Below are 12,145 nucleotides of genomic sequence, written 5' to 3'. Positions count from 1 at the left end.
GGCAAAATTATTGGGGACATACCCCCCGTGCCCCCCCCCCCCCGGTTCCTACGGCCATGTATAATGGGAATAAAAATTTCTGATAAAAGCCGGGTGTGAAATTTATGCTAATGTATACTTATGAACATTTGAAATAAATTTTTTGATTTTTTCATTTTCCGATTTTGTTATTGAAGTATTGCTACTTTAACATGTTTACTCGCAATAAATTGAGGTACTTTACCAGGCATTTGTGCAAGATTCCAGAGGATGTTGTTTCCTATAAAATCCTTATGGAAAAAAACTTAATTTTCCAACATCACATTTTTTAGTGTTTTATTTTTTTAAAGACAATCAGAAATCAGTTTAGAAATCAGAAGGTTATTGAAATTTTGAATATTTTCCATATAATACGAAGATCCGGGATTATCAAAGGGGTCAGGATTGGTTTTGTGCAACAATTCTTACTTTCAGTTTTACATCGACCATTAGAATCTCCGATACTAAAGAGCTGTTTTGCATAAATTGGAAAAAATTAGCTTTTCAGAGAAAAAAAACCCAACCGTTTGTTCTCTTTCACAACTCCCTAGCACAATGGATTAGTCCGGTTTTTCTTACAAGTAAAAGAAATTATTTGAAATGGCAGGTATTTTCAGTCTTTATAATCAAATAACTTATTGATTGTTTTGTGTGCAGTCTCTCTGTAAAGTACTGAACCCCTCTGTTTACTCGCTAAAATGGGTGAGTGATATGAAAAAAAAAAACAATTTTCCCATCCAAAAACATCGATACATTTGTTGTAACATTGTGTTATAGATGTATCTAATATGCTTTACGGTGTGACCGTTGGGGCAAGCGCAGTTGTACCTTAAAAAAAACTATACACAGCTTACACTTGTAACGTTGATCTTTAAACTGCACAAGACACAGTCTAGACTGTGACGTCGGAATTTACAGAGACAGCTGAGTGTCTGGTTGAACGAGACTACAGGTCTTAATGTGCAATATTTAATGAAATGCGTAATAGAGTATATGCTGTTATTTTTGTTTCTTTCAAGCTCTTTGCAAAGAAAGAAAAGTAAACACATCTCTTGATAAGGAATAATTTCAGCAAGGTTTGTCGAGACTAAATATTTTGGACAGACAGAAAAAAAACGTCTGTCCAAAATTTTTAGTTTCAACGAATCTCGCTGAGATTAGGTAAGGAACAATTATCCTTGGTCTTTTGTATGTTTTGTAATACTTTCGCATGGAATCCTGGTAGCGAAGGAATTCTGGGAATGTTGCACAAGAAAATTTGCCTGAAGAATGTACAGATTTCATTCAAAATTTCCTCTGTTCTTACATGTTAGTCTATTGAGCTCGCTGCACTCGTTATTAGACTATGTTTTTTTTTTTATTTATTTAGCATAATGTGAAATTACATATCACATCAATAATCAGCTCTCTTTCTTTACAGAAAGTTTTGACATTTTTGGTTGATATAGTTTTTATAAATTTTTTCATTCAAACAATTTCATTTCAGAATCCTTTACTGATCAAACTATGGGCTGAAGTAATTCGCAGAGGTGTGGTTTGGTGTTGACCATGAATCGCAGAAAGAAGACACTAGCCTACTTGATAGGCCTAGCAGTGATTGTGTACTGTGGTGTGCAGGTGATGTACATGAAAGATGTTTACAGCCCTCTTCAGGTCCTGGCAGATGCACATAGTGAAGCTAAGAGGCTGATGCGCTTCATTACAGCATACCACTTCATGTGTAACAATACTTTGACATTATCTAACACCACTAGTTGGCCTATCTGTATTGAACAAGATGGAGGAATCAACATGGATACATCATTGCCAAAAGTTATATATTCCATAGGGTAGATAAACACTCCTTACTCTTTTTATAATAATTGCTAGTTTAATCAAAAAGCCTCCCTTTACCCATACTTTTCCCAAAATATATACTTGTGTATTTTTCTTTGATAAAAAATGTAAAATTTGAAATATTTTATATGCATTGAGTTTGAAGTTTAATATAGTACTAAAAAAAGACTTGAGGCTCAGTTGTGTGAAATGCTAGTTTAATATGTCAACTATGATTTATGATACTCAATTACGTGAATTTTTTCAGGCCTTCAAATTATGACTTTGAGGAGGCAATAGCAAGAAATATTTCCTGCAATGTGTACATTTTCTCCCATGAAAAACCTCCACTAGATTTCTTCATGACCAAATCGAACTACACTCACTTCATTCGATCTGCAATTGTGCCAAATGATCCATCTGATTTTTCACGCAACTCATATGAAACACAGACATTGAATAATGCTTTGGCCATCCTGAAGCATAAATCGGTGGATATTCTAAAAATAGAGCATGTCCTTGACCCTAGTCGTTCCTATGACTTGCTGTATTATCTCATAAAAGATGGCATTATGAAGAAAGTCAGTCAGGTCTACTTCTCGGTTTTAATAGGTAAGCATGGTAAGAATGTTGCCAGTCTGAATTTCAGAAAATATATAAATATAAATCACTTGAGGACATGAGAGAATCTTGATAGTTGCTAGGGCATCCATTGTGATTTTCCATGCTTCATGAATTTTAAAGCTCATATGTATGTGTAACTTTAACAGTTTCAAATATATTGTTAATCTGTAATGTATACTATAATGAAGGAAGTTTACAAAACCATTGAATAGAGAAATGGACAGAAATTTAAGAGCTCCAATATTACTACAGCAAAAACCTGAATTCTGTAGGAGAGTTTTATTTCATATTGAAGGGATCTACCATCTCTAGTTATTTCAAGATCTCTTTAGAACAACAATATTCAATATTATATATTTTAAAGAGAAAGACACCGAACGGAAAGCAACTTCATTTTTGAAGTTAATGGAAAAAATCTTTCAATGTAATTATTCTATAAATGTAAGTTGTAACACAGTTGATTGAATTTTTTTTTAGATAAGATAGATGACGACTACTTGTATGCCTGGTACAGAACTCTCTACAATCTGTTTCATAAGGCCAACTTTAGGTTGTATCACACCGCTACATCAAATCAACTCTGTCTCCAGGTCACTCTCATGGAGTCCTGCCTGTACTACATGTCCTGGATCAAGTCTCCAAGTCCAAGGGCATTCATCATGTATCCCCCCGCTGTTGATGGTAAGGCTGTCAGATATTTATATGTTTTGTCTCGTTAGCTTTAAACAATACATCACTTGCATATGATCTATTAAAGTTAATAGATAATGTTGCCATCTTTTCAAATCTAAAAGTATTTGTCAATAATTATTGTGGAAAATTTTTTTCCTTGTGACAGAAATCGCACTTATTTCTGATGCAAATGATGATATCTTTAGATGTGCATTCTTGAATTCTCTTAATTACAAGGTACTTATGAAAATGAGATGAAAAGGTTGGAAGGTTATTTGGACAACAAAAATTCTCAATGCAAAGAGGTCAATCATGTTAGCATATCAGACAAAACCATTCTAGATCTCTGTATGGATGTCATGAAACTGCGAAAACCTTGTAAACTTGTCATCATCAAGTAAGAATACATGTAACTCAAATAGTGGATTTTCATCAACAACTATAAGAATTAAGATTTGTATATAATAAAGAAGAATAAACATTTCTGTATATTAAAGAGGTAATGTATTAAAAGCTTAACTACGGTGAAAAGAATGATTTCTATTAAGTATTTCTATAAAAGTATAAAATCTAGATATAAGTAATCAGTATTTTGTATCAGTATTTGATTTTGATACTGTTTGTATAATTAAACTTGATATAATTCAAGGGCACTGCTTGAAAGCATTTTGATAAAGTCATGAGTCTATGTCTGAATATGAAGCTATTCCTCTTCAGGGAGTCAAGATCCCCCATTACTGTGCAGTTTAAGGACCAGGTCTCTTGTGATGTGTTCGTGATACAGGGGTCAGAGCTGGGCATGGAAGGGGACGTTACAGTCTTCAGGACCAATAATGGAGGGTAAGTGACAAAAACTGCTTTGGGGGGATGTCTTTTCAGAGATGATATTATCTGTGAACTACATGAACAACCAAAATGATTTACTGGTATTGTTGTTGCCATGAAGTATATGGAGATAACGAACAGTATTCAAGCTCAAAAGTCCATTATACAATAAAAATTTTGGAGCAGAGCAAACACAGACCTCTAAAACATCAGAGGTGGGATCAGGTGCCATGGAGGAGTGAGCATCCCCTGTCAACCAGTCACACCCGCCGTGTGCTCCTTGTCATGATCGGGTGATAACGGAAATATCCGTTGACAATTCAGTGTGTAAATAATGGCTTAACAGTTAGTATGAAAAATGTCAGTCAGCATTTAACTTTACGATAAATTGTATTTGCTGACAAGGTCATTGTATCGACCACAGAACTTACAAAATGACAACTTTAAACAAGACTGCTGATATGGAAGTATGGATGCACTGTCAGTGTTGAATTTTTTTTTAATCATAACAGTCATACCAAGTTTCGCTTGTATTTCAGAAACTTTGTTACTAATGTACAGACTCTCTCACTAAATGAGGCCATGTTCAGATATCTGAAGGCTGATTCATACAACTTCCTGTACACCGACATTGACAAGGAATTCTGGGAGTTGCTGTCAATCATTCTAGATACTGCAGTCCTTCAGGTAAATTGAAGAATTGTAAAACTTTATTTTAAGGCCAAAAATAAAATTAGCTTTGTTTGGCGTTGCTGGCCACTCGCATAAATCGTTGCGGTCCGAAGAATTTTTTCAACAGATACTGATCGTAATTTTTATTTCGTTATATTCATCCAGATTAAGGTGTTTGTACGTCTGCGTAATATATACAGAATGGGAAAGAATCATGTAAACACTTGACTGATCAAACAGTTTTCATTTATAAGCATCTATGTGATGTTGAATAAATGCGTATCACGAATCCAAACATGGCTGTTGAAAGGGGTAAAATGTAAACTCGGTATAACAGAAGTTGATGGGATGACTCTCTGTGGTAATGTGGTTTTAAAAGTAAACTGATGAATAAGATATACCAGTTCAAAATAGAAATTTCATGGTACAATGTCCTGTCCGATTTGCTAGTCTAGCTGCCATGCTTGGATTCGTGCACATGATTCGAATTTACACTAATTTAATGTCAGTGATTTTTAATACTATGTATATTAAAGGTTTAAAATTAATAGGGTTTGAAAATCAATGACAAAACTGAGAATCAATTTGGACTGTGGTTGTTGTTAAACTATCAGAAACCCATGATGTTCGAATACTAACAACATGTACCATTTCTGAAATAAATAAAAAAATATTTTCCCTACCTACCGACCCAAACGTATAAAGACTAAATTGGCAACGCCAAACCAACAATATTTTAATTGTGGCCAAATGTCAGAGTAATTTTGAATGCTCTTAAGTACCAAAGTAATGTGCTCACACCTTATCAGAAAATTGATGGAAGGGGGGTAGACTATTCTGTATTCATAAGATTAAATGAGGATTGGTTCAGATGAGAAGTACAGTTAAACCTCATTTTCTCAAATATTGATATCTCAAATGAAATGGATATGTTGAAGTGAGCTGGAAATCCTGACAACTTTTTCTTGATGTATTTTTAAACCCAATCTTTTGAATCCTTAGATATCTCTAAGCTTTTCTATGTCCCATCAATATTGAGGTACTGGTAACAAGGTTTGACTGTATATACATGTATTTCCACTGTAATTTTGTTTTGGTACATTTCAAAATGTACAAATTTTCAAGAGGACTTCCCATGTTTGCTGTATTAGATGCATTCTGAACAGATTTTGTAATATGTTTCAGTTATTTTTCTGTTGTTTTTGTGCAAGACCTACTTTATAAAATACAATGGAAAACAAGATGTGTTTGTGAAACACTGATGCCCCCGTATGGCAGCTTATGGCAAAGGTTAAAGTTTCTTCAAATGCAACTCAAAATCCAGGCCAAAAGATAAGAAATGTTGATACCCAAAGAAAGGTCTTGTCTCGAGGAATACACCTGTGAAATTTGAAAGACCTAGATACAACTGTTCAAAAGTTATGGCGAAGGTTAAAGTTTTTTAAATAAAAGTCAAACGTCAAGGTCAAAGTGGTTGGTGTCCAAAGGAAGATCTTGTCACAAGGATTACATTTGTGAAGTATGAAAGCCCTAGCACCAACCATTTAAAAGTTATGGCCAAGTTTAAAGTTTTTCAAAAGTAGGTCAAACTCCTAGGTCAAGGTCAAAGGGTCAAAGTGGTTGGTACCCAAAGGAAGGTCTTGTCACAAGGATTACATATGTGAAGTATGAAAGCCCTAGCATCAACCATTCAAAAGTTATGGCCAAGGTTAAAGTTTTTCAAAAGTAGGTCAAACTCCTAGGTCAAGGTCATAAGGTCAAAGTGGTGGTTGATATCCAAAGGAAGGTCTTGTCGCAAGGATTACATATGTGAAGTATGAAAGCCCTAGCTCTAACCATTCAAAAGTTATGGCCAAGGTTAAAATTTTTCAAAAGTAGGTCAAACTCCTAGGTCAAGGTCAAAGGGTCAAAGTGGTTGATATTCAGGGGAAGGTCTTGTCACAAGGAATACACATGTGAAGTTTGAAACCCTAAGCACCAACTGTTCAAAAGTTATGGCCAAGGTTAAAGTTTTTCAAAAGTAGGTCAAACTCCTAGGTCAAGGTCAAAGGGTCAAAGTGGTTGATATCCAGGGGAAGGTCTTGTCACAAGGAAACCACATGTGAAGTTTGAAACCCTAAGCACCAACTATTCAAAAGTTATGGCCAAGGTTAAAGTTTTTCAAAAGTAGGTCAAACTCCAAGGTCAAGGTCAAAAGGTCAAAGTTGTTGGTATCCAAAGGAAGGCCTTGTCACAAAGAATACACATGTGAAGTTTGAAACCCCAAGCACCAACTGTTCAGAAGTTATGGCCAAGGTTAAAGTCTCATAAAATTTTGCAAAAGTAGGTCAAACTCCAAGGTCAGTGTCAAAAGGTCAAATATGATGGTACCCAAAGAAAGGTCTTGTCACAAGGAATACACATGTGAAATATGAAAGTCATAGCTCCAACCAATCAAAAGTTATGGGCAAGGTTAAAGTTGACAACAGACAGACAGACAAACAGACAAACGGACAAACAGACAAACAGATAAACAGACAAACAGACAAACAGATAAACAGACAAACAGACAGACAGGACAAAAACAATATACCCCCGGGATCTTTCGATCCGGGGGCATAAAAATTCCTATTATCTACTGAGAAGAAAGTTAGACAGGATGTGACTTAACTTGCATATTTAAACACATACTCTTCACTTGGGACATTTTTGCCTGTTATTTTCACCTGAATGTTTTATAAATGCTTTCTTTCAAGAGAATACATTGTATGGTGACAATATTGTGGCCTAGCTGGCAAAGGAATATCATAACAATTAAAATGACATATTTTTTAAAAGCCCAAGCCTGAATGAATATTTTCTTAAAAAATAATTCACATTCATCATGAGGTAAAATATGTCCAATAGTGCATTTAATCCTTTGATTTCATAATATTTCTATAAATTTTATATTCTCAATAGGGTGTGGACCAGATGATCTCTGACTTATCCCTCTGGGAAGAAATCAGCCATTTGAACATTCGGCAACGCTTCAGTGAACTCAAAAGACTGAATGCATATGGACTGGAATTGCATCAGTACTTCGATCTTCAAGAGAGTGAGAGATTGTATTTTACTAGTCTGAAGCATAAGAAGCAGAGACTAAGCTATATCAGGATGACTCAGAGTTTGAAATTGAAGTGATCTGTGTATGTGCAACACTGAGATTTATCATGGGGAATATTTAACACAATTTTATACCATTTATTGATTCACCAAACATGGTATGCAACCATGTTACATATTAATAAAAAAATCATTTGACAATTAAAATGCAAAAAAAACAAACTTTTATTGAATTTTTCCCTACATATCATAGTTCATTTTGGAACAAATGGCATTTGAGAAAAACATTAACACCTTAATTGAAGGAGGTTTCCTTAGAAGAAATAATAGATGTTCAATTCAATGTTAACTTAATTTGAATTCCATTTTTTTTTTGCTTATTCACATGTGGAAGTTCATATATTTTGCTATTTCTTTGTGCCCTAACATTTTGCCAAAATCTATTTTAAACATTTTGTAGGAATGCATTTCTTACTAGTGCAGTTGAAATGTAATGCTTATACACATGATAGTGTATGTATTTTGTAATTTCTATTATTCTGCTCACATTTTTTAGAAGGGATTTGGATACTGTTATCCAACACAGGTGTCAAAGTATGCATGTAACATAAATTGTATGCTATATTAATCCCTTGATAAACTGTTTAATATAGTTTAATGTGTGCAATGTATATATACCTGCATTTTATTGTCAGTAACATCTGTTTATAGAAAGGATTTATAAATTAGTGTCATTTTGCTAGGAAGAATTTTATTCCATTCATGATTGATCTGTGAAATATGGACTAGATGAAAAATACTTTGTGTATTGTTGTCTTAGATATTCATGTTATATGTTTCAATAATCTTTTATACATGTATTTACAAAATCAGTGTGGAACCACTTTCCAGAGCATTCTCATTTTACGCTTAAGCATTCTTCCATTCATTACTCTCTAGAGTTCATTTATACATAAATTCATAGATATTGCCTTTTTATTATTTTTTTTAATTTGTGTTTATTTTTAAGGTCAAGATCTAGTGAATGAAAGGTGCCCATAGATTTCTCAAATTTGAGATACACATTCTTTTAATGATCCTTTACGAATATAGCTTGGTAAAATTAGGTGTATCCGGACATAATTTTAGGGTAAACTCATCGGAAAAACTGCCCATTTTCAATGAAAAATGAAGAAAGTCTGGTATAAAAATGGGACTTCTCTCCATCTCGGACAAAGGAAATGTATCAATATTGCCTACAGTCTCTCAGAAAACGGTTTTCATATCTTCTTGATCTCTACTTTAAAATGATATTAAATGGAATAAGAGTATCGGGGTTACATTTGACATGATTTCAAATTGAAATCCATGAAAGTGCTTTATTTTCTTCATAATTCTATTGAAGCTGTAAAGTACGGGAAAAATTAAGTTTAATTCAATTATGACATCATAATGAATCTAGCACCAAGAAGAAAGTCTAAACTCATTTACTAGATCTTGACCTTAAGCAAGAGTAGATATTTTGAATTTTTTTTTTTATATGCAATCAACTTTCCACTAGTTAGCCATATATGGACATTAATCTTGTTCTCTTCAGCTAGACTAAGGTGAACATAGTATAATAAGCAAAGCATTCATTTACTTTGAGATTTACAGAGAATATATTTGTATTTAACAAAATATATTTCAAAGGTTGAAAGATACTATCTTAGCATGTTTGCCCAGGGAGAACTTTTGCTTATTGCAATATGACTTTAGCCATACCACAAATGATCGGTGCAGCTACTTCCTTGCTAAATCTTGTGGCATATAGAATTTTTTTTTCATTAGACTAACTGTGCCTTTTCAAGTCATGAATGTGTACTTTTGTAGATAAAATATCAAATGTGTTAATATAAAATAAAAATCAAGAACATCCGCAGACTGCACATTCCTACTTCAAAACAAATAACAAAAATTGCAAACTGTTGGCATTCATTCATTTTCTGTTGAGAGATAAAACTACTAAGTAAGCTGGAACATTACCCAATTAAAAAGTTGCAGTTTTTCAACTCTGTATAAATTCATACAAAGCTAGATTCTTTCTTTTGCTTAATGAAAGTCTTGATAGTTTAAAAATGCTATATATTAGTACCTGTACTAATTATTTAATAAACTGTGTGAGTTTAATAAAGGTCAGATTTTTTTTTATATCATACTGATCATACTAGATTAATATTATTGTCAAAGATATTAAGCTGGAACATGAAAAAGCTGAATAGTTACCAAGTACATTGTAATCCAAACAGACTTTTGAATTCTGTGTGAATTCATACAAGTTGGTGCTGGATTCTTTATTAAAATCTTTGCTTAATGAAATTTTGAATTATTTTTAGGGCTATTCCAGTACTAATAATTTATCAAGTTGGGTTGAATGTCACTAGTATGTTTTACCTCTCCCCCTTGTTACCCACTAGAATAAAGAAGAACCCCACTCCCAAAAGTATTCAATTCTGTGTTACCCTTCCCCATCACCTATAAAGAATGATAAAGTTCTATTAGAAAGTATTTTAATTCAAGTTTAATGTTACAATCTTCTTGCAAGTGAAATAATTATTTCCCAAGATTATAATTTTTTTTGGTCATATGAGAGAATAAATTGTTAGTTGGTATCAGATGATCATGTACTGCAGACACATGAATCACATTTATTTTAGGATAACATGGTCTTTTCAGCTGTAATTTTCTTTGGTTCCATACAGAGTCTGTTAAGCACTAATGAATGATGCAGCTGATCCATGGTCTTTATCATAAAAAAGAATAATAATAATAATGAAAATAATTTTAGGGTTCAGTCCTTTACTGCCAATGAACTCATCCATTGCAAAGGTTTTGGCTAGAAAATAATCTCTATACAATTTGCTTGAAGAAAGCCCTTAATTATTCCTGGATTGATAATTCTTGCATGTTTATAAAAGGAAACAAAATCAAATTCAATGTTGCAATTAGTCTTTAATTTGTTTCACTTTATGTTTGTTCAATGTTTAGGTCAAAGGTGAATGGACTTAAGAGCAAATAAATAAATCATCTGCACACATCCCCTAGGAAAAAGAGAAATGAACAACCACCCATCAACAGAAAAAAAAATACTGACATTCCACCCACCTCATTTAAATTTTACTAAATAGCCCTAAAAGCTTGCTACAAATCCTATTCCTATACATTTTATACTGACAGTGAAAAAGAAGTTTAAACAAATTTGAAGGTCATAATTAACATACAGTGACTGCATTATATAATTTTGGAGTCTCTTAGAAATTTTGTAGCCAAGTGTCTGGAATGAAAAACAAGAGGCCCAAGGACCTTGAATCGCTCTTCTGATAAACTGTACAACCTATCACTTCTATTTGAAGCCTCTAAGTATCCTGTATATTTAGTTAAACCCTTGAAATTCCAATTCACACTCTGAGAACCCAAGATGATTCTAAGCCAATTAGTACCTGAGAGTTGGTCATGGTGACCTACTTATCACTTGTCATTCTCTGAGGACCCATCAACTAAGTTTGATGACTCTAAGCCAATTAATACCTAAAATATTTTTCAAAATTATAACCATAAAATTTTAAAAGTAGGTCAAAGTGACCTACTTGTCATTTGTTGTACTCCAAGGACCCAAGATGCATCAACTGACAAAGTTTGATGATTCTAAGCCAATTAGTACCTGAAATATTTAATTAAAGCCATAAATTTTCAAAAGAAGGTCACGGTGACCTACTTTTTAGTTGACCTTCTCCAAAGATTTAATTAAAGACATAAATTTTCAAAAGTAGGTCACCATGACCTACTTTGCAGTCCACCTACTCCAAAGACCCAAGATGCATCAACTGACAAAGTTTGATGATTCTAAGCCAATTAGTACCTGAAATATTTAATTAAAGCCATGAATTTTCAAAAGAAGGTCACAGTGACCTACTTTTTAGTTGACCTTCTCCAAAGATTTAATTAAAGACATAAATTTTCAAAAGTAGGTCACCGTGACCTACTTTGCAGTCGACCTACTCCAAAGACCCAAGATGCATCAACTGACAAAGTTTGATGATTCTAAGCCAATTAGTACCTGAAATATTTAATAATAGTCATATAAATTGAAAAGTAGGTCAAGGTGACCTACTTTTCAGTTGACCTTTTTTGAGGACCCATGATGCATCAACTACAAAGTTTTATGATCATAGGCCTTAAAATGTCCAAATTATGCCTCTAAAACGCTTTGAAATGGAATGCCAACAAAGTTCAAAAAGTAGGTCACTGTGACCTACTTTTTTAATAAATATGTTTTATGGCCCCAAGATGCATCATCTTACAAGATTTAATGATTCTAAACGTCTCGGTATTTGAATTAATGACCTTAATTGTTTTGAAAAAGATTAGCCATAAAGTTCAAAAAGTAGGTTGAGGTGACTTACTTTTTAGTTGACGT

General features: G+C 33.4%; 1 protein-coding gene across 4 annotated transcripts; it reads left to right on the top strand.

Annotated features, from left to right (window-relative positions):
* The first annotated feature begins 518 nt into the window (after positions 1-518).
* LOC133182961 (uncharacterized) lies at positions 519-9,604 on the top strand. 4 transcript variants are annotated; one of them, XR_009720567.1, is made up of 9 exons: positions 521-625; positions 1,505-1,847; positions 2,102-2,445; positions 2,935-3,138; positions 3,367-3,526; positions 3,847-3,969; positions 4,494-4,641; positions 7,567-8,704; positions 9,184-9,604. XR_009720567.1 is itself a non-coding variant. In XM_061317858.1 (8 exons), the coding sequence occupies exons 2-8, from the start codon at positions 1,567-1,569 to the stop codon at positions 7,786-7,788; spliced, it is 1,482 nt and encodes a 493-aa protein (XP_061173842.1). In that variant the 5' UTR covers positions 519-621; positions 1,505-1,566; the 3' UTR covers positions 7,789-9,604. The 4 variants fall into 4 exon arrangements, 2 of the variants coding, with proteins under 2 accessions (XP_061173842.1, XP_061173841.1); XR_009720566.1 differs by having other exon boundaries at positions 7,567-8,719; positions 9,198-9,604; XM_061317858.1 differs by having other exon boundaries at positions 519-621; positions 7,567-9,604.
* Positions 9,605-12,145: the final 2,541 nt, after the last annotated feature.

This window comes from Saccostrea echinata, unplaced genomic scaffold (assembly GCF_033153115.1).
Source record: "Saccostrea echinata isolate AGI-Se365-2 ecotype Australia unplaced genomic scaffold, CSIRO_AGI_Sech_v1 ptg000009l, whole genome shotgun sequence".
NCBI classification, from domain to species: domain Eukaryota; kingdom Metazoa; phylum Mollusca; class Bivalvia; order Ostreida; family Ostreidae; genus Saccostrea; species Saccostrea echinata.
This window is presented reverse-complemented; position numbering and strand designations above follow the sequence as displayed.

Coding starts and splice junctions, on each gene's coding strand:
- LOC133182961 (XM_061317858.1), top strand. CDS start 1,567: ATGAATCGCAGAAAGAAGACACTAGCCTACTTGATAGGCCTAGCAGTG. Junction 1,848..2,101: donor AAAGTTATATATTCCATAGG/GTAGATAAACAC, acceptor GAATTTTTTCAG/GCCTTCAAATTATGACTTTG. Junction 2,446..2,934: donor CTACTTCTCGGTTTTAATAG/GTAAGCATGGTA, acceptor ATTTTTTTTTAG/ATAAGATAGATGACGACTAC.